We start from the raw sequence: 19,949 nt of genomic DNA on the forward strand, positions 1-19,949 counted from the left end.
GCTAGGATGACATGGCTAGCTGATTTGTGTTTTTTGCCTTTATTGCTTGTGGAGGTGGTCAGGGAGGCACACGCTGTCTCTTGGGATGGGATGGTTTCTGAGTGGTGAGGCTTTATCCCCTGTGGTGGGGAGCTGCCCCCTGTGCGGGACTGAGCCCTGTACTCACATGTTTGCTGGGAGGTGTTGCTGGGAGCCGGACACACTGACCATGGCCGTGGAATGTCCTGGGGAGGCAGGTACAGGGTGGAGAGCGCTGACCTGCACAGACACACAGGCAGAAAAGTCAGCCAAGTGGACTCAGGGATTGTCACAGCTAGGCACCACCGCAGCAGACCGAGTTCTCCGCAAAGGCCTGACACAGCTGAACGCAGAGCCATGCCTAGAGCCTACACTGCGCGTCCTCTCTGTGGCTTGCGGCTTGTGGGCCTGGCAGCGGGAGGTCAAACTGGTTTACGGCCTGCCGGGGCGGCAGGCCAGGGCCGCATTCCAGAAAGCCGCTCACACACTGCGGAGGATGAAGCGCTGGCCCATGCACAGTCCTGGGGCCCTGCCTGCTCCTCCGCCCATCCCTCGCCCGCCCCACCTGTCTCCGGGTACTCACCTCCCTCTACAAAGACCTGTCTCGGAAAGTGACACGACAGCTGATATTGATTCAGAACTCAACACTTGCCAGGCAGTTTTCAGTGCTTTATGAGTATCAGTTAAGTTAATCCTTATTCAAGGCACTACTATAATTCCCATTTTTGGATGAGAAACTGAGACACAGAGGAAAGAAAGGTCACCCAAGCAGCGCAAAACAAAGAAAATTAAAAGCCAGTATTCCAGCCGGGCTCGGTGGCTCAGCCTGTAATCCCGCGCCTTTGGGAGGCTGAGGTGAGTGGATTGCCTGAGCCCGCGGGTTCGAGACCCGCCTGGGCAGCGAGACCTCATCTCTACAATAAATCAAAAAATCAGCCGGGCGTGGTAGCGTGTGCCTGTAATTCCGGCTACTTGGAAGACTGAGGGAGAAGGATCGCCGGAGCCCAGCAGGTCGAGGCTGCGGTGGCCGGAAGCGGCCACTGCACTCCAGTCTGGGCGACAGAGTGAGACTCCAACTCAAAAAAATAAAACCAAAAAAACAAAAAACCAGTATTCCAGGTTCCAAGCCCACACTCTCATTAACTATTGCTAGTACACACACACACACACACACACACACACACACACAGCAGCTTGTCCAGTGACTGCAGATGAGTCTGAATCCCTTTCACTTTTCCAGGATGAAAGAGGGAACAACAATAAAAGCTCCTGGAAGCTGCCTCCCATCCTAGGAGCTGCCATTTGTCTAACACATGGCTTTGACTATTTCCTTCTTGGCACATGGCACCAATTGTGGTTGTTCCCTTATTTATGGATGATCTACCTCCTAGACTGCAAATTCTAAGAGGGCAGGGACTACGTCAGTCCTGTTCATCAATGCATCTCTGTGTGCTCAGTATGTACTCACAGCTTAAAGATCAAGTGAATGAAGGAATGAATGAAAAGGTCTTCCTTCCTATCGCACCAAGACTCATGAAACCTCAGCCATCTCTCTGCCATCGAGAGTAAACCTATTCTCTGTTCTCATACGTGATGCAACTGTGGTGTGTGCCAGGACTGTGCTTTTGTGGGTACAACTACTGTTTGTATTTGTGTGGGCATGAATGCATTACTAAGCACATGTATCTCAGGTTCTGTGTGCACATGTGTGTGTTTGCTCAGAACCCACAGCAACTGTATGTACATATGTAATGGCATTGATCCACTGCATGTCAAATTGTGTTCACACATGTGGTCTGTGGATTGATGTGTGTGTATGCTGCATGTGATTGTGTGTGCAACTGTATACATGACTAAATTGTATGTGCAACTGCATACATGACTAAATATCTGTGTGAGATTCTCTGTGTATGCATGTGAACGCTAGAGGTGTGTATAGGTATGCACAGCTATGTAGTTTTGTGTGTGTGTGTCTGTGTCAACGATTGTTTAGATGTGGTTGTGTGTATATTTGTGACATTTCAAGGACCTAGTTAGAATTAAAAAATTCATTTTAGTCAGATAATAAGAAGTGTTGACGAGGAGGTAGAAAAACTGAAACTCTCATACATTGCTGGTTGGAATGTAAAATAGTGCAGCCCCTTTCGAAAATAGCCTGGCAGTTCCTAGAATGATAGAATGACCTTGTGACCCAGTAAGTTCACTTCTAGCATATAACTAAGGGAAGTAGAAACATATGTTCACACCAAAACCTATACATAAATGCTGACAGCAGCATCATTCACAATAGTCAAATGTCTGTCAACTAAAGAATGGATAAACGAAATATGGTGTATCCACACAATGGAAACAGTTTTCAGTCCTAAGAAGCAATGAAGTATTGATGCATCAAAGAACATGGTGAACCTTGAAACCATATCAAGTGAAAGAAGCCAGACACAAAGACCACATATCGTTTGATTCCATTTACATGAAATGTCCAGAACAGGTAAATCTATAGAGATAGAGAGAATATCAGTGGTTTCCAGGAGTATCCTAGAATTCCTGGCGGGGAGAGGAGGTGGGTAGGAGATTATGGGGTGACAGAGGGTGCAGTGTCTCTTTGAAATAATCAAATGTTCTAAAATGGTGGTGGTAGTGACTGCACATCTGTGAATATACTAAAACCCAACGATTGTACACTTTTAGTGGGTGAATTGTATGGTAGTTGAATTAAATCTCAATAAAGAATTAAAAAAAGAATCCATTCAACAATCACCCACCTAAGGTACCCTAACACTGTGTACAGTGTGTTCTGAGCTTTACTATCAAATACCCACACTGGTGCCCTGAAATAGACATGGAAAGGCTTTGGCCTGGGTTGCTCCTTCCCTGGGGAGACGTACCCAGAGGGAGCCTTGTTATGTGAAAAACTAATTTTATGTTTGTGGAGGCTGCTGGACCACTAAACAGGAAGGACTTCACTGAACACAACTGGCTCTCCAATGTTGTTTGTGAGGAAAAGGCACTTCTGTCCATAAACACCATTGATCATTTAGGGCAAAGGAGAGCCAGAATGCAAAGGCGTCTTTTCACAATGCCAGGCTCTGCCTTTTGACTCCTCTGGGCTGTCACCTGTGGAGGGCGTCTTTGCCTCTGTTTGGAACACTGATCCGGGCAGGACAGAAGTCTGTGGGCGTGTGATGGGATTATTTCTAATATGGAATGGGAAAGGATGTCAGATTCTCCGGTTTTCAGGTGTTCTGGAGATCATGAGGAGGAAGAAGGAGGAAGAAGGAGAAAGTGGGGAGGGTGAGATGTGGAAGATCCTGAGAATTGCACAGGGTAGAACTGAAACAGATATACCATGGGAGAAAGGTCCAGAGGAACTGAAGGAGAAAGGAAAAGAGGGAGATTAAAAACAGATTGCAAAACAACCCCATAAAAATGGGCAACAGATACCATCAAAGAAGAAAAGATGCTCAACATCAATAATCAACAGGAAATGTAAATAAAACCACCATGAGATACCACTACACACCTCTGAGAATAGCTAAAACTAAAAAGACCACCCACACCAAGTGTTGGTGAGAATGTGGTTGCACCTAGACCCCTCACACAGTCCTGATGGGAATGGGTACCACCACGTTGGAAAACAGGTTGGTCATTTCTTTTTTTTTTAATTATTTATTGATTTTTTTATTATGAAATTGTGGGGTACAGTTAAGGGTTAGGTATACAATTGCGTTTCATTCAGGCACCCTGTTGATATGGGGTGTTTCCCTGTTCCCAGACAGATATTTGCTACTGTTAATCCCATCTCCCTCCCCCCAAAGTTGGTCATTTCTTACAGAGTTAACGCACACCTTCCACACTACTCAACAATCATACTCACAAGTATTTACCTAAGAACAATGAAAAATACGTCCACACAAGGACTTGTACATGGATGTTTACAGCAGCTTTATTCATTTTAGCCCCAGACTAGAAACAACCCAAATACTAACCAATGGGTGAACCAACAAGTAAGCTGCGGTGTAACCTCAATGGTATACTCCTCAGCAATATTTGTGACACCATGGGGGGAGTCTAACATCATCCTAAGTAAGAGATACAGGACACAAAAGGCCCCACCGGAGAAGATGCCATTTATATGAAATTCCAAAACAAAAACAAAAACCAGAACTGCTGTAACAGGAAACAGATCGGGGTAGTCAAGAACCAGGGGTGGGGAGAGGACTGATGGCCAAGGGGCACATGGAAAAACGTTAGAGGTGATGCAAATATTCTAGAGCTTGATTTTGTGGTGATTACATGCTGTAGACATTTGCCAAAAGTCGTTGTATACTTAAAATGGTTAAAGTTTATTACATGTAATTACACCTCAGTAAAGCTGTCTCGGAAAACCAAATACGAATTCATTTCTAGTGGCAGGAGATATCCCGGAGGCCTTTGCTTGACTCAGTTCTTGCTCTGGAGCTGGCCAGGGAAGGGGTGGCTTAGCTGCACAATGGGCAGCCAGCAAGTGGATTTCATGGCAGGGGCTGCCTGAAGAGGAGGAGGACCAGGCGTGGGAACTCATAGATCAGAGCCTTCCTCAGAAAGGCAAGGGTGAAAAGGAGTGAGTGAATGATTGGATAGGAAACAGAATAAGGCCGATAAAGGCAGGGAAGAGAAACCAGGTGGGAAGGAGGACAGGCAGAACAAGACAAAAAGGAAGGCGCCACCCCGTGAGTGCAGACAAGCAGCTGGATGGCCAGCTTCTGGGGAGGCAGGTCTGCTCCTGTCACTGGATGGGAGCTGGGAGGCCAGACTTTTTGAGTGAACGGCCTGGTGAGCGGCTCCTTTCCTGAGGTCCCTGGGACCTCAGGTGCCTGTGCCACAGGGCATTTGTGAGGCTGGGCGGGAGGGTCTCCAGCCATGGATGCTTCCCGGCCTTGGGGTTCAGAGACCTGAGCGAGATCAGGGAGTATGGGTGCGAGGGAGGGGTAGGTATTTCTCTAAAATCTCGATGCATGTTTCCCTCCCCTTTGAAGGAAATGACTCATTAAAGAGAAGTCTTTATCAGCCGTGTGGCCTCAGGGTGTGTCCAGATTTTAGGTGTTCAGTGAGGGGGAGGAGGGCAGGAGCCTGGCACAGAGTTGCTGGAACACCCAGCCGGGCCCTGCACTTTCAGCCACATGGGCACAGGGAACGCAGCTCCTGTCAGGAATGGGGAGAGGCGGCCCACCTTAGAACTCAGCCCATGTCCACCATTTCCCAGGACCTTGGGCAAGTGACTGAATCCTGTGAATCCTCCATTTCCTTAAAATCTGTAAAATGGGGCAATGATGGTGTTTCAGAGTTAAGAGGATTAAATAGAATAAACTGTGCAAATTACTCAGCCCAGGGCCTGGCACGCTGTAAATGCTCGATAAATATTACTTATTCTGATCTGTCAAGAGATTAGCTGCTCTGTAGGGTGGGGATGGGATAGGCAGGACACCTCCTTGTATGGTACAGCCTAGCCAGGTTTTAAATTGAGAGCAAGACCCAAGAATGTGGTGGGGGATGGAGACAAGCATCTGTAGCTACCTCGCTCCTCTCTTCCGGAGGAAAGCCTCCCCAGCTTCCCAGAAGGCAAGTCTGCCACCCTCCCACCGACCCATGTGATGGCACTCAGCTATTTCCTGCAGGGCCCTTGCCCTGTGGCAACTTGGTGGGCATGGTGTCTTCCCCCGTCGGGAGTGAACCACTCCAGAGTCAGTTATGGTTCTTTCTTGGAACTCCTGGGAGCCAACAAGGGCCCGGAAGCAGCAGAGTGTCCCTGCAGTGTTGGGAAAGGGGTTGTATTTCAGAAGGAGAGAATGAGCCATGACTGGTAGTTTCTGAACCCACCACTATGAGCCATCTGGAGTTGACTTTATAAAGTTAAAAGCTTACTTCCCTCCATAGATTCGACAGGACTTATGAGCCACATTCAGTAATTGCAGTGTGTGAGCCTTACTGACACTGTGCGAAGCCCTGGGGGTTCCCCCGTGACAAGCAGGACACACAGGGCCCCGTTCCCCTGTGGAACTCACGAGGCCCACGGGGAAGGCGGTTCAACCTGTATAAATATAAGCATGGTGCATCGGACCGGTGGAAGCTCAGGGTGTTCTGGGAGCTGGCAGGAGAGGCTTGCCTTGACCTCAAGGGCTGTTTCACTCTCACAGGCTGTGACTCCAGTGCTAATTTATACATGGACCCCCATGATCATTACCCCCATTTTTACAGATGAGGAAACTGAGACAAAATATTTCATGTATTTCCAGAAGAGGTCAGCAAATGGGCAGTCAACTTGGCACCAGAAGTAAGGACCCTGGGCTCAGAGTCCTTTCTGTACAACATCAGGGTCAACCTGCAGCATCTCCAGAACTCAGTGTGGTGCAGGGATCATATATATTTGGCATGTGTGTGCCTCCCCAAACAGCCACGTGTCCAGATTCAATGTTGTGTCATTGACACTCTCAGAGATGAGAACCATTGTCCCCGCTGAGAGCCCCCTGTGATTTGGAGTAGATCTGAGGGCAGGCAGAAGATTAAGTTGCTTGTGCTTGTTTTCTATTTTTTTTTTTTTGAGTTGGAGTCTCACTCTGTCGCCCAGACTGGAGTGCAGTGGCCGCTCCCGGCCGCCGCAGCCTTGACCTGCTGGGCTCCGGCGATCCTTCCGCCTCAGCCTTCCGAGTAGCTGGAATTACAGGCATGCGCTACCACGCCCGGCTGATTTTTTGATTTATTGTAGAGATGAGGTCTCGCTGCCCAGGCGGGTCTCGAACCCACGGGCTCAGGCAATCCACTTACCTCAGCCTCCAAAGGCACGGGATTACAGGCTGAGCCACCGAGCCTGGCCTGTGCTTGTTTTCTTTTCCTTTCTCTGGCAGACCTGAGGCTGCCAGGCCACCGGCCCTGCCCCGTTGCTGTCAGAGCCAGCCCTGCCCGCAAACCTCCCTGATCCTGCCAAGCAAGGAGTAGCCAGTCAGCATTCGTCATTGGTTCTGAGAGTCAGAATTCTGTCTGAGAAAAAGAACTCATTTATGAGCTGACAGCAGGCCCCATTGCAAACATTTTCTTTTCTAAAGCACACACCTAGGTCAGCAGGGGGATAATGCACAACGCTGTGAAGGCTGCTACATTGACGCTGATGGCTTCCAGGGGACAGTCGAAACTTGGAAGTCCCTCTGGGATTCAGTCCCTGCTTTCCTATCCAGCTCCCTCTACTCCCCAACCCCCCCCCACTTCTGTGGGGTCTTTCTGAGGCCACACTGTTTCTGTCACTCCTAACTTTTGCATCTCCCCTTCCCCCATTACTTCCCACTTTTGGTCTAACTGTTATTTTCCTTTGTTATCAAATTCTAAAATTATAAGTACATTATGCATACAGATAAGTGCCTTTACTATTACGTGTCACTTAAAGAGGAATAATAAAACAGATACCTCTACATCTAGTACTCAATTTAAGAAATAGAATAAACTGGGCTCGCTGGCTCAGCCTGTAATCCCGTGCCTTTGGAGGCTGAGGTGAGTGGATTGCCTAAGCCTGCGGGTTCGAGACCCGCCTGGGCAGTGAGACCTCATCTCTACAATAAATCAAAACATCAGCCGGGCGTGGTAGCGCGCGCCTGTAGTTCCGGCTACTTGGAAGGCTGAGGCGGAAGGATCGCCGGAGCCCGTCAGCTCGAGGCTGCGGTGGCTGGGAGTGGCCACTGCACTCCAGTCTGGGCGACAGAGTGAGACTCCAACTCAAAAAAAAAAAAAAGAAATAGAATAAAATTAGAAACTGAATATTTAGTGGCCCTCTGCATACTCCTCTATAACCAAACCTCTTTCCTCCTCCAGGTAACTGCAACGCTAACTAACATTTGTTACTCATTCCAATGCTTTTTTCATGTAGTTTTTTTTTTTAACTACCTTGGCATACTTCCCTAAACAAAATGTTGTTTAGTTTTGCCTGTTTCTGAGCACTGTATGAGTGCACTCACAGTGTGTGTATTCTGTGACCTGCATCTTTGGCTTTACACTAAGTTCCATGAATATTTGTGGCTAATTTTCACTGCCGTCTTGAATTTCATTGTATGACTAGGCCACCTTTTAGCCATTCTGTCATCAACGTGTCATGTGGGCAGTTTTCAGTTTGGGGCTGTTTTGAATAATGTTTCTGTGAGTATTTGTCCACGTACATGTGCACATGTACGAGAGTTTCTCCAGGATATACATCTAGGAGTGGAATCAACGGGCCGGAGGGTATGAGCCTGTTCAGTTTTATTAGATAATAACAAACTGCTCCCCAGTGTGGCTGTAACAATTTACACTTCCACAAGCGGTGAATGACATTTCCTATTACCCCTTGACCTTGCCAGTATGTATGAGGCCCAGCTTTTTCATACCAGCGTATCTGGTGGATGGGAAATGCTATCTCCTTGTGGTTTTCAATTAATTTAAGTACCAGTGAGCCTGAGACTTTAAAAATTTTTTTCAAATGCTTATGGGCAATTCTTGTTCTATGAAATGACTGTTCATGTCTATTGTCTCTCTCTTCCCTGTTGGGTTATTTACTATTTTCTTATTAAGTTATGGAGTCCTAATATTTTGGACTACTTTGTAGTTTATAATTTTACTCTGTGGTGTCTTTTGATGAACTGAAGTTCTAATTATTAATACAGTCAAATTCACAATCGAGTCCCTTATGGATCACACTTTTAAACAATCTTGAACAAGACTTTTTTCCCCTCAAGGTAATACAGATATACTTCTACACTGTCTTCTAAAAATGTTATAGCTTTGCCTTTCACATTTAAGTCTTTAATCCATCTGGAATTGATTTTTGACAAGGATGGAATCCCATTTCACCTCTTCCACATGGATGCCCAGTTAACCCAGCACCATACTTCATCCTTCCCTTCTGATCTGCAATGCCAGCTCTGTCATCAATCAAATCTCCATGCAGTGTCTGTTTCTAGGTTTTCCGGGACATCTCACTGGTTTAATAGAATCTCTATGCTAAATCCATGCCATCTTAATTACCATAGTTCTAAAATAAAAGTTGGCATCTGATTGGGTAAGTCTCACCCAAACCAACTCCTGTCTTCTTTGTTAGAAGTATCTTGGCTCTCTTGACTTTTTCTTCTTCCACTTGAATTTCAGAATCATTTTTTGAGTTGCATAAAAACAAACAAGCAAACAAACCCTTTGGGATTTGATGTTATGGATAACTTTGGGAAGAATCAACATTTGAAGATATTGAATCCTATCCAAGAGCATTGCATAATTCTCCATTTATTTTAGGTCCTCTTTAATAGCTTTCAATACAGTTTTATAAATTTTTTCGATAAGGGGCTTGCATATCTTTTGCTGGATTTATTCCAAGGGACTTAAACAGTTTAGTTGCAGTTGTAAATGGCATGTTCTTTAAAAACCATTTTTCTATTTTCTTTTCAGTGTACAGAAATACAATTGACTTTCTTATTTTGATCTGTATCCAGTAACCTTGATAAACTCATGTTTATTCCCATTACATTTTTTTCTAAGTTCTTTTGAGTTCTCTAAATGGACAATAATATCATCTGCAAATAATAACAGTTATGTTTCTCCCATTCAAATGCTTAACCTCTTTCTTCTTTTTTCTGCCTTACTGTGCTGGAAAGACTGCCCGGGATAGTGTGAGCAGAAGCATGTTAACAGGTATTCTGTTCCTTTTTCTAATCTGAAAGGAAATGCTTTTGACATGCCACCATTAGGTATGATGTTTGCTATAGCTTTTAGATAGATTCAATTAATCACGTTAAGGCAGTTTCCTTTTATTCCTACTTTGCTCTTGGAAGAAAAGTGTTGCGGGAGCCTCTGCCTGGCAATCTCTCCTGGGGAGAAAAGCTGATACTGGGGTCTTTGTACAGGGGCTGGGAGAGTCCCGGCTGCCATGGACCCCAGGCTGCCATCCTGAGTCCTTCAAGGACTAACTCGGAGTCCCACTGCCTTACTCAAGAGAATCCCTGTGAGAGATGGACTTTCCTAGCTCCTAGAGGTGCTACAGAGCCACAGCTAAGAGAATGGACTCTGGGGCTGTCTAACTTGGGCTTGAGTTATAGCATTACAACTTGTTGGCTGTATGCAGCTCAGACATAATTCCTCTAAGCCTCAGTTTCCTTATCTACGAAAGGGGGCAATAATAGTGGCGACCTCATGAGGTTCTTGTGACAATTCAGTCAGAATGTGTACACGAAATGCTTTGCATAATGTCTGGCTCATATGAAGTACCCAATAAGTGGTTATCATGGTCACGATTATGAGATGGAGTGTCATATGAGGCAGATGTGTGGGAAGAAAAGCAGGCCACAGGACTTTCTCAGGACTAGTGGATCTGTTTTTGTTTTTTTAATGAGTCAGAGTCTCGCCCTGTTGTCCAGGATGGGGTGTACGGGCATGGATCACAGCGCACTGCGGCTTTGACCTCCTGGGCTCAGGCAATCCTCTTGCCCCAGCCTCTGGAGTAGTTGACACTACAGATGTGTGCTACCACACCAGCTAATCTTTTGTAGAGACAAGGTCTCACTATGTTGTCCAGGCTGGTCTCGAGTTCCTGGGCTCAAGCAATCTACCTGACTCAGCCTCCTAAAGTGCTGGGATTATAGGCATGAGCCACTGCTCCTGGCCAGGACTGGATTTAAGAAGGAAAGGCCCAGGAGGTCAAGGCTGTGGTGAGTCGTGATCACGCCACTACTGCCCTCCAGCCTGGGCAACAGAGTGAGACCCTGACTCCTCGACTCAAAAAAAAAAAAAAGGTCGGGCTGGGCTCGGTGGCTCAGCCTATAATCCCAGCACTCTGGGAGGCTGAGGCGAACAGGTTGCCTGAGCTCACAGGTTCGAGACCAGCCCGGGCAACTTGGTGAGACCTCGTCTCTACAATAAGTAAAAAATTAGCTGGGCGTGGCAGCACATGCCTGGAGTTCCAGCTACTTGGAAGGCTGAGGTGGAGGAATCGCCGGCACCCAGCAGGTCGATGCTGGGGTGGCTGTGAGCGTGCCATTGCATTCTAGCCTGGGCGACCAAGTGAGACTCTGACTCAAAAAAAAAAGAAAACGAAAGGTCCATTCTCTAGACCTGGGCACCAGCCACTATACCCCAGATTTCCTTTGAGAAAGACCCAGTGATGGGTGGCTGACCCCGTGCATGGGGGACATGTGTTTAGGAGTTTTTTTTCCCTGTGACCAGGTAGGGCTCTTCTCATGCATCCTGAAGCTAACAGTGAAGGGTGGGCTTTGGCCTCTATAGCCATGCCAACACTGGCTTCTGGGAAACATCAGAAAATGCAACACACTCTTTAAGCCACAAAGACAAAATCTTCTTCCCTAAGCTGGGTCCTTCGGTTGGGCATAGAACATTTCCTGCCCTGCCACTCCCATGCCATTTTCTGCCTCATGAGTAGAAGGGCCCAAGGGCCAGCAGCCTGCAAAACGGGGCTGGGGCGCTGAGGCAGAGCCTGAGGGGATAGGGACTGGGAGGGCTTTTGGAAAAGTCAAGATCACAGAAGCCTTAACTAGAACTCCTGTCCTCCTCGCCATCACTGGCCAATCGAAGAGGTAACTGTTTGGTGATAATTATAGTCAAATCCTCTTACTGGGCCTCATTAAAAGCTATAAAAATATAAATACACTAAGTTCCTCTTAAGTCTGCTATGGGTCTCTCATGGCAGTTACTCACAGAAGATGCCGGTTAAGCATCTACTAGGCACCAAGCTCCGGGCTGGGTCCTGAGGCTCAGTGACCAGGCCCCTGTGCTCATAAAGGGTGGAAACAGTGTCCAATCTACCATCCACTCTACACCTGGCTCCTGCCCTCACACTTTCCAGACAAAAGTCTACCAAAGATGGGTGGTCTTGGAACATCTAGAAATTTCTTTTTTTTTGAGTTGGAGTCTTACTCCGTCGCCCAGACTGGAGTGCAGTGGCCGCTCCCGGTCACCGCAGCCTCGACCTGCTGGGCTCCGGCGATCCTTCCGCCTCAGCCTTCCGAGGAGCCGGAATTACAGGTGCGCGCTACCACGCCTGGCTAATTTTTTTTAATTTTATTGTAGAGATGAGGTCTCGCCTGCCCAAGCGGGTCTTGAACCTGCGTACTCAGGCAATCCAGTCACCTCAGCCTCCCAAAGGCACGGGATTACAGGCTGAGCCACCGACCCCGGCTTCATCTAGAAATTTCTATGCTCTGCCCACCTCTTGCATAGATTAAAAACCTTAAATCCTTGGAACGTGGCTTTTTATGGTAGAGAGACGGGTGATGCAGGTTATTTTCTGAACTAAGGAAAATGGATTCACAGGGAGAGCTGGGTGGGGGAAGACAAAGCAGCCAAGAGGTGACACAGCATAACTGAGTTCTGAGTTCAGGTGTCCCTGAGCGTGGGTCCCCACCCTGCTACTCTTTCACCATACAGCATGGGCAAGTTATTTAACTGCCTAGTCCTAAACGCCTTCCTCCGGTTTGAGTGAGCTTTAAAAGTTTCTTCTTTAAGAACCTGCCAATTTTCATAAGTCTAAGGGTCTCACTTCAAGGGAGATGGCTGGTGAAGCAAACTGAAGTCAGACTGAAAGAAAAACTAATTAAAAAAAAAATCCCTTCTAGACAATTTAGTGAGCCCAGAAGCAACTGGACAACGTCAAGTTCAGCTTGGCATCTTAAAAAAGTTTACTTTTTGCCATGTGTTTGTTGTCTCTTTATTATTTTAAATGCTTCTCCAAGGGTAGCGCAGCAACAATGGACTTTTTTTAAAAAGAGAGAAAAATAATTGCTCCCCACCCCCTACGTTATTAAAGCAGTTGTCTCTGTTTCTTTTCAGTTGAGCCCCCTCCATCAATGAAGGGTTTACATTCTTAGAAACCTCAGGGTCTGGTTTCTAAGACCTTGGGGCCTGGGAGCACTACCTGATACCTTCTTGTGGGCAAGTCTGCCTTCCTCTTTTGAATTACTATTACAGGAGACCCTCGGGAAAACACCCCTACTGAGGCGGAGACCTGGTTGGTCGTAGAACAACTATTCTTTCTCATGGGTTTAACAGACGGTGACTGCAAAACTCATTAGGACCCAAGAATCCTTTCTAGAGGACAGGCTCAGGGATCAACAAATGAAAAGAATACATGTTCCCAAAGCCATTGCTCAAAGCCCCTTTCTGTATGGCCTGCTTGCTAGTTTCATATGATTCTGCAGAAATCAGGAGAAGCTGGTCCCACACAATCTCAAATGAGATGCAAGCAGTTTTGATTGGCTGCCCCCAGAGGCCAGCATCCCTGCCCGGAGGCCCAGCCTGCAGAGCCTGGAGAGTGTCGGGCTCTCAAGCAAGCCCTCTGCAGCTTCTCCAGTCCCTGAGGGAACGACACAGGCTGAGCCCAGGCAGTTTGGACAACTGCTGCCTCTCACCTTCTAGAGCACTGTATGTGATGGGGAATAAAGGGAGAGTCAGATAATCTCAGTCTCCAGATGTCCTGGTATGTTTATCTCATTGTGCAAAAACATTAGCAAAAACATACACTTGCATTAGAAGCAGAAAATCCCTAATTTTGGCCCAGCCTTAGAACAAACGTAAATTTGTTTGTATCCCCAGCTTTTAGAACAATATCTAAACACTCAATAAATGTGTGAGGAATTTGCTTTTAGGAAGGCCAGTGTCTGAACCATCTGGGACAGATGTGAAGAAACAGTCCTTCTCTCAATTCTTCCTTCTGTTAGTATGAAGAATTGGGTAGCCACACCAGTAATATCAACACTTTGGGAAGCGGAGGTGAGAGGATTGCTTGAGCCCAGGAGTTTGAGACCAGCCCGAGTACTTGGCGAGACCTCATCTCTATCATAACCACAAATAAAAAAATCAGTTGGGTGTGGTAGTACGTGCGTACAATTCCAGATACTCAGGAGGCTGAGGCAGAAGTGTCGCCTGAGCCCAATGGGTCGAGGCTGTGGTAGCTGTGATTGTGCCACTGCACTCCAGCCTGGACAGCAGACTGAGACTCTGACTAAAAAAAAAAGAAAAAAAAAAAAAGGAATTGAATAATACCAAACAGTTGGGATACACGTGGTGGAGGGATACATGAATTTTGACAAAGAACACCCCTGCAGCATCTGGAGAGCAGTGATTTGGGAATGTCTGGTACAGCCCACTGACACGTGCTCCAAGTGTCTGAACTCTAGGTGAGGCAAGGCAAAAGATGGAAAATGGCTAAGCAGCACAGTCCCTGTCCCAAAGGAGTGGGCGATCCCAGTGAGATATGACAAGGAAGCCAAAACAGATTCCCAAATCCTGCCCACCACTATGTGAGCCAGTCTGTGCAGAACACTTGTGAGGGCCACACATTCCCAAGCACTCTTATCCCATGCAACCTCCACAACAAGCCAGAGGGCCAAGTGCTATTATAGTCACCATCACGTCCATCTTTTAGATGAGAATGTCAAAGTGAAGCACATCACAGTAATTTGCTCAAGGTTACAGAGCCAGCAGGTAAGCCACACATGTGATTTCAGTGCCATCTCCTCACAGACCATAGGCAGGGTGTACGTTTGGAGGACTAGGGGTGCTGCCTGTGAGGGTCAAAGGGTTCAGAGGGCAGGAAGAGTGAGGGCTGGAACCTGTAAGCATGAGGCACAGGAGGGGTTTGCTGGTTTTGGGGAACTCTGCATAGATGCCCGAGAAGAGATTTCCCAGCCACTTCTCTCGCACAAGGACTTTCTGGACACTCTTTTACAGCTCTCAAAAGGCACAGACTGGGCTTAGACTCTGAACAGAGGCTCAGCAGATCCCAAGGGAGGACAATGACAGCATCTGGATGTCCCTGCAGCCACATATGGTGTCACCTGCCCCTGGTCACTAGCCAGATGAAATGGCTGTCTTCTATGGAACAGCCACTCTTTGTTAAAGATTTGTGGCCAGAGGGTTCAGGTTCCTATTAGCTATGGAAGTCTTTAAAAAATCTGAAGCTCCTTCCCTGGCCTTAGAGTCCCAGTGAGTGAGAGCTGAAGGGACTTTTGAGATCATATAGATTAGTCTGCTGAACTTTGCATAGGGAAATGGTGAAACAGAGGTCAGGAGGGGCTTGGCAGTGGCTCTAGGCCCAGCCCACCTGGGAGTGGGAACCGCATCTCGGGAGCTGGTTCAAGTGGGTAGTTTGCTTGACTTCCTTTTCAGACTATGTTTCACTAATTTTCAACAAATATTTACTGAGCTTTTCACAAGCCTGACTCTGTCTTCTTAGAGCTTCTATTCTAGGGAGTGTTCAGGCAAAGCAACAACACCACCACACACACACACACACACACACACACACACACACACACACACACACACGCCAAGAAAAAGATTCCCACAACACATACCACAGGAAACACATAGATGGCGGGACCTGCTTTGGGTGGGGTGTTTTTGATTCCATGTCTTTCCTACCTGGCTAGGATGACCTTGACTGTGAAGTTCATCCAAAACCAATACGATGCCCATCCCTTGCACCCAGAATGTGTGTCACTGTAGACACTCAGCATGGGGTGGGTCTTGTGTACCTGTGGCTCATGGGAGGGGTGGGGCTGGGGATGCCCCAGCCAGAGACATCTTTTTCCATATACAGGAGGCCACAGCCTTGAAGGCATGGCGGCCCGGCCTCTCACATCTAGGATGCGGGTGATTTTTTTCTGACAGAGCCAAAGCACTAAAGGGTGGGGATAACCTCAGTGAGCGAGGACGTTGACCAAGTTCAAAATCCTCAGGGCTCACAGGCAAGCAAGGCAGAACAATGGGATCAGCAGAGTGTGGCACTGACACCCCTTACCCTTTAATGAGGAGTCCGCAGAGACCCCAGGGCCAGTGTTCACTTGCCACTCGCCCACGCTGGCACCCTCCTTTCTTCATTCATGTACATACTCATTTCTTTATTTGATTCCTCATTCTTACAAGAGTTCCCTCACTCACGTACTCATTCACATCTTCTTTCCTTCATCAAATCCCTGCATCACGTTAACCCTTCGTTCTCTTGCGTCTGTGTATTGGCTCATACACATAGCCACATCTACGTTCACTGCACTTCACTCGCTTCCTCACTCACACACGTAACTCACATTTACTAAACATGTCTCTGTGCCAGGTTCAATTGCACTTAATCCTGCAGGGGGAAGGGGACTGCCAGCTACTCTGTCCTCAAGCAGTTGGGGGCAATAAGGAAATTAGGTAAATTCCATAGTAAGGTAGCTAGTGACAAAAGTCTACCTGGAGGCACAGGTCAACCGTTGTGGGGATTCAGATGGGTGGGTGCCCTGCCCTCTAGGGATTCAATGCTCCAGCCCCAACCCCCACTCCTAGGCCCAAAGGGACCAGACACGGACTCATCCTCACAAAGGCTTTAGGGGCCACAGAAGCTGCTAGACCAGAGGGTGTTTGCAATTTAAAGGGAGAGGGGAATGTTTTAGCACAGAAGCCTGCAAATTTTCAGGCTTCACATAAGATCTCTGCCACAACTGCCTAACACTGCCATTTTGTGTAAAAGGAGCTGCCACAGGTAATATGTAAAGACTGTGCATGGCTATGTCTCAAGAAAACTTTATTGCCAGACACTGAAAACGGAATTTCACATAATGTTCATGTCTGAGAGTTTCATTCTTCTTTCCATCTCCCCCTCTCCTACCACTTAAATTGGTAAGCACCATTCTTAACTTGCTGGCCATATGAAAACAGGCAGTGAGCACATTTGGCCCATAGGCCATAGTTTGCTAATCCTGTTTTAACGCAAAGAAATGACTGAACAGTGGATAATTTCCAGGTGCCAATAGCAGAAATAGTTTGGAGTGGGTAGTCCTTCCCCTGGTGACCAGCAAGGACCTAATCCCAGGCTCGGGAAATAGGACTCTGAAAATAAAGGAGAGGTGTTCTCTGTAGCATCTTGCCCACTTGAAATGAATGCAGGAGAATGATTCAGGGGTGAACTCTCTCTGTGACCCAGTGTATCCCTGGTTCAGAGCTGCTTAGGGTTTGTCTCCCGAGTGCTTACCCCAGGCCCGGCACATAATAGGCCTCATAAGTCTTGGCTGAATGAAGGTTGACAGGCACACGTGTGTGAACGGAAGCAGGAGACAACAAGACATCTCTCATCAGCGCCAGCCCAGGCGTTGAAGGCGGTGGGAAAGGCATGAAGGCGTAGCCAGGCAGCCAGAGCGGAGCCCAGTGAGTGGGAACAGTCTGTTCCCATGTCTGACTCTGCCCTTTCTGTCCTCAGAGTTGCTAACACTCAGGGCTCAGCGTGAGAAAGCAGGGCTTCCCCGGCTGAGGTGTCTTGGACACAGACAAACTGATGTTTGCAATATTCTTTGCATATGCAAGCGGTTTTTATTATGGTTCCAGTTGTGCAACTTTGCACCTGTGCTTGATTGTTCTGGAGTAATAAGGGAGCAGGAAGGACTGATATTGAATTAGCTCCTAAAGCATGAGCTACAAGGAATAGGTGTTTGTTTTTTTCAGTGAAAGAAAATAGACCATTTCCTTCCAATTTTCTCTTTTCCTCTTTTTTTTTTTGTATTCTACTTATGTATGTTTTCTTTTCTTAAAATTAAAACATAGTTATTCGTCAAATATAAAATTCCTGAGGCATTGACAAAGGGTTGTGATAGGGGCCCCTTTCTTGTTTTCTCGTGAAAGTAACAGAAGAACATGCCCCTTCCGTGCCCTCTGCAGAAACTCCCACTTAGGAAGAAGGAGGACTTTTCGGCTTACGTCTGGAGAAAGCATACAATGGATTGCTGAACAAACCGGGATGGAGTCCCCCCAAGCTCAGCATAGCCCCCGGGTAATGCCAAATAGGATGAGATGGAATCACTGAGTCTTAGATAATGGGCCTGTGTAGGTTGGCAAACACCTGGCACATGTGCCCCATTTCCTACTGCTGGGCCATGGCAGATGTTACCAATCAGTCCCTCATTCCTTCCCACTGAGCCTGGCTATAGGCCTGGGTGGGGATGGCAAACACAGGGCCCATATGCCCCAATTCCTACCGCTGGGCCATGGCCGACACGGCCCATCAGTCCCTCATCCCTTCCCACTGCGCCTGGGGATGGGCCTGCGAGGGGAGGGCAAACACAGGGCCCATTTGCCCCACTTCCTACTGCTGGGCCGCAGCAGACATTCCGATCAATCCCTCATTCCTTCCCTCTGGTCTGACTGCTGCCCCAGAATCGCCTCTAAATCATCACTGGGGACGGCGGAGTTAGCACGTGAGAGCCCCACTCCTGCTGTTGGGCAGGAAGAGCAGAGGGTTGGAAGCCAGCCCTGGGTTCTCACCCAAACCCAGAAATGTGCTTGCTGAATAACTTGGAGCGAGTTACTCAGCCTGTCTGAGTCTCAGTGCCTCCACCTACAATGAAACAGTAGCATCTACTAACAAAACTGGACTGTGGCACAGGGTCTGTCACCAAGTGAGTTCCCCTCCTGCTGAGCTGGAGTGGGAAGTGGCCCCGTTCCGACAATCCACTCCATGCACAGATCCCTACAGCTTTCAGTCAGGCACTGCTGTCTCTTCTGGTACATTTCCTGGGCCAGGGTACTGGCAAGTCTACCCATCTCACCTGAGGAGAGTTTCAGGCCCCCCCCCAGAGTACTACACTCTCAGTACATGTTTGGGAAGCACAGTCTCCTGTGGCTATTCTGAAGAGGGGTTTCCACCACACAAGCTTGGGCTTAGCTGCCATTCATTCTGTTTTTACTACATGCCAGACCCTGTGTCTCATCTCGTGTATCAGCTGTCCTCCACTGGAGGCCACTCTGACCCTGGAGAACATTTGGCAATGCCTGGAGACACTCTTTGTTGCCACAAGTGGGTGGTGGGTGCTGTGGGCATCAGCAGGTAGAGACCAGGGATGCTGCCAAAACCCCCAAGAGCACATGGCAGCCCCGGCAAGAGAACCACCTGGCCCCCGACGGTGCTGAGGCCGAGAAGCCCTTCTGTGTGGGACCATCTCTTCCGATCCCAACGGGCCATATAGAAAATGCTATGAACTTTCCCCCTTAAGATGATGAGACTGAGGTCTGCAAGGCTGAGCCCATGCTAAGAACACTCACCACGGAGGTCTTCTGTGCCCACATGTCTACATTTCCTCCTCGTCCCCTGACTGTGCCCTGTTACATGACTTTTCTCTTTCTTTTGCCTCCCTTCTGTCCCTTCCCTGAATTCTGTATGCACGTGTGTCACAGGCCCCAGCACCCTCGGGATCAACATCCCCTGAGCCTGGCCCTGGAGCTGAAGTGTCCGCATTAGAACGTCTCAGGAGCAGGCCTAGCCGCTCCCTCTGTCACCTGGGCAGGGCTGGGTCTCCTTAGCGGCACACCTGTCAGGATTAATTGGGCAAAACGATGATGTAACATTTAACCTCTCATTGGAGAAATGCTGAATCAAGGAAGCAGGTGAAGTTAATTACTGAACCTGCTTTAGTCACCAGAAACCGGGAAAGCTTTTCCCTAAGGACCCCAGGGAGTTTGGACAGGGCTGGATTGAGCGCTGCCATCATCACTGTGCCCAGGAGTGCTGGTGCTTCCTGGTGCAACTTTTGGAGCGGGACCGGGCTGTGAGGCTGAGGAGAACGGCTTGCAGGCCCTCGGCTCACTTCCTTCCCTCCTGTCTGACTTCCACTGCCCTCCAGTTTTCCACCTGAAATTACGTCCTCGAGGAAGCTTTCCAGCCCCGGGGGGCCTTCCACAACAGAGCCCGCCATCCCTGTCCTTGAACCTTGAACCTCGCAGCACACTGCCCACTTACAATCCTGCCATTAAGTACTTGAACACTTTGCTTAGCTTTTGTCCTCCCTGCTAGCATGCAGGTTCCATGCCTGCAGGGACCACGTCCTCTGGTCCACAGTAGCACTCGTGCCCAGCTCAATGCCTGTGCATGTGGGTATCCAACAACTCTTGGCTAGTCACCAACAGGC

At 48.1% G+C, this 19,949-nt stretch overlaps 1 protein-coding gene across 1 annotated transcript in view; it reads right to left on the reverse strand.

Moving 5' to 3' along the window:
• The window catches only part of SH3RF2 (SH3 domain containing ring finger 2), a 117,625-nt gene that overhangs the window by 15,351 nt on the left and 82,325 nt on the right, over positions 1–19,949 (reverse strand). The window contains exon 5 of the mRNA XM_008050404.2: positions 167–258. Within this exon, the coding sequence (XP_008048595.1) occupies positions 167–258 (92 nt within the window). The remainder of the gene's footprint in view (positions 1–166; positions 259–19,949) is intronic.

Source organism: Carlito syrichta, unplaced genomic scaffold (assembly GCF_000164805.1).
Source record: "Carlito syrichta isolate Samal-C Ts95f unplaced genomic scaffold, Tarsius_syrichta-2.0.1 Scaffold59884, whole genome shotgun sequence".
In the NCBI taxonomy this organism is placed as follows: domain Eukaryota; kingdom Metazoa; phylum Chordata; class Mammalia; order Primates; family Tarsiidae; genus Carlito; species Carlito syrichta.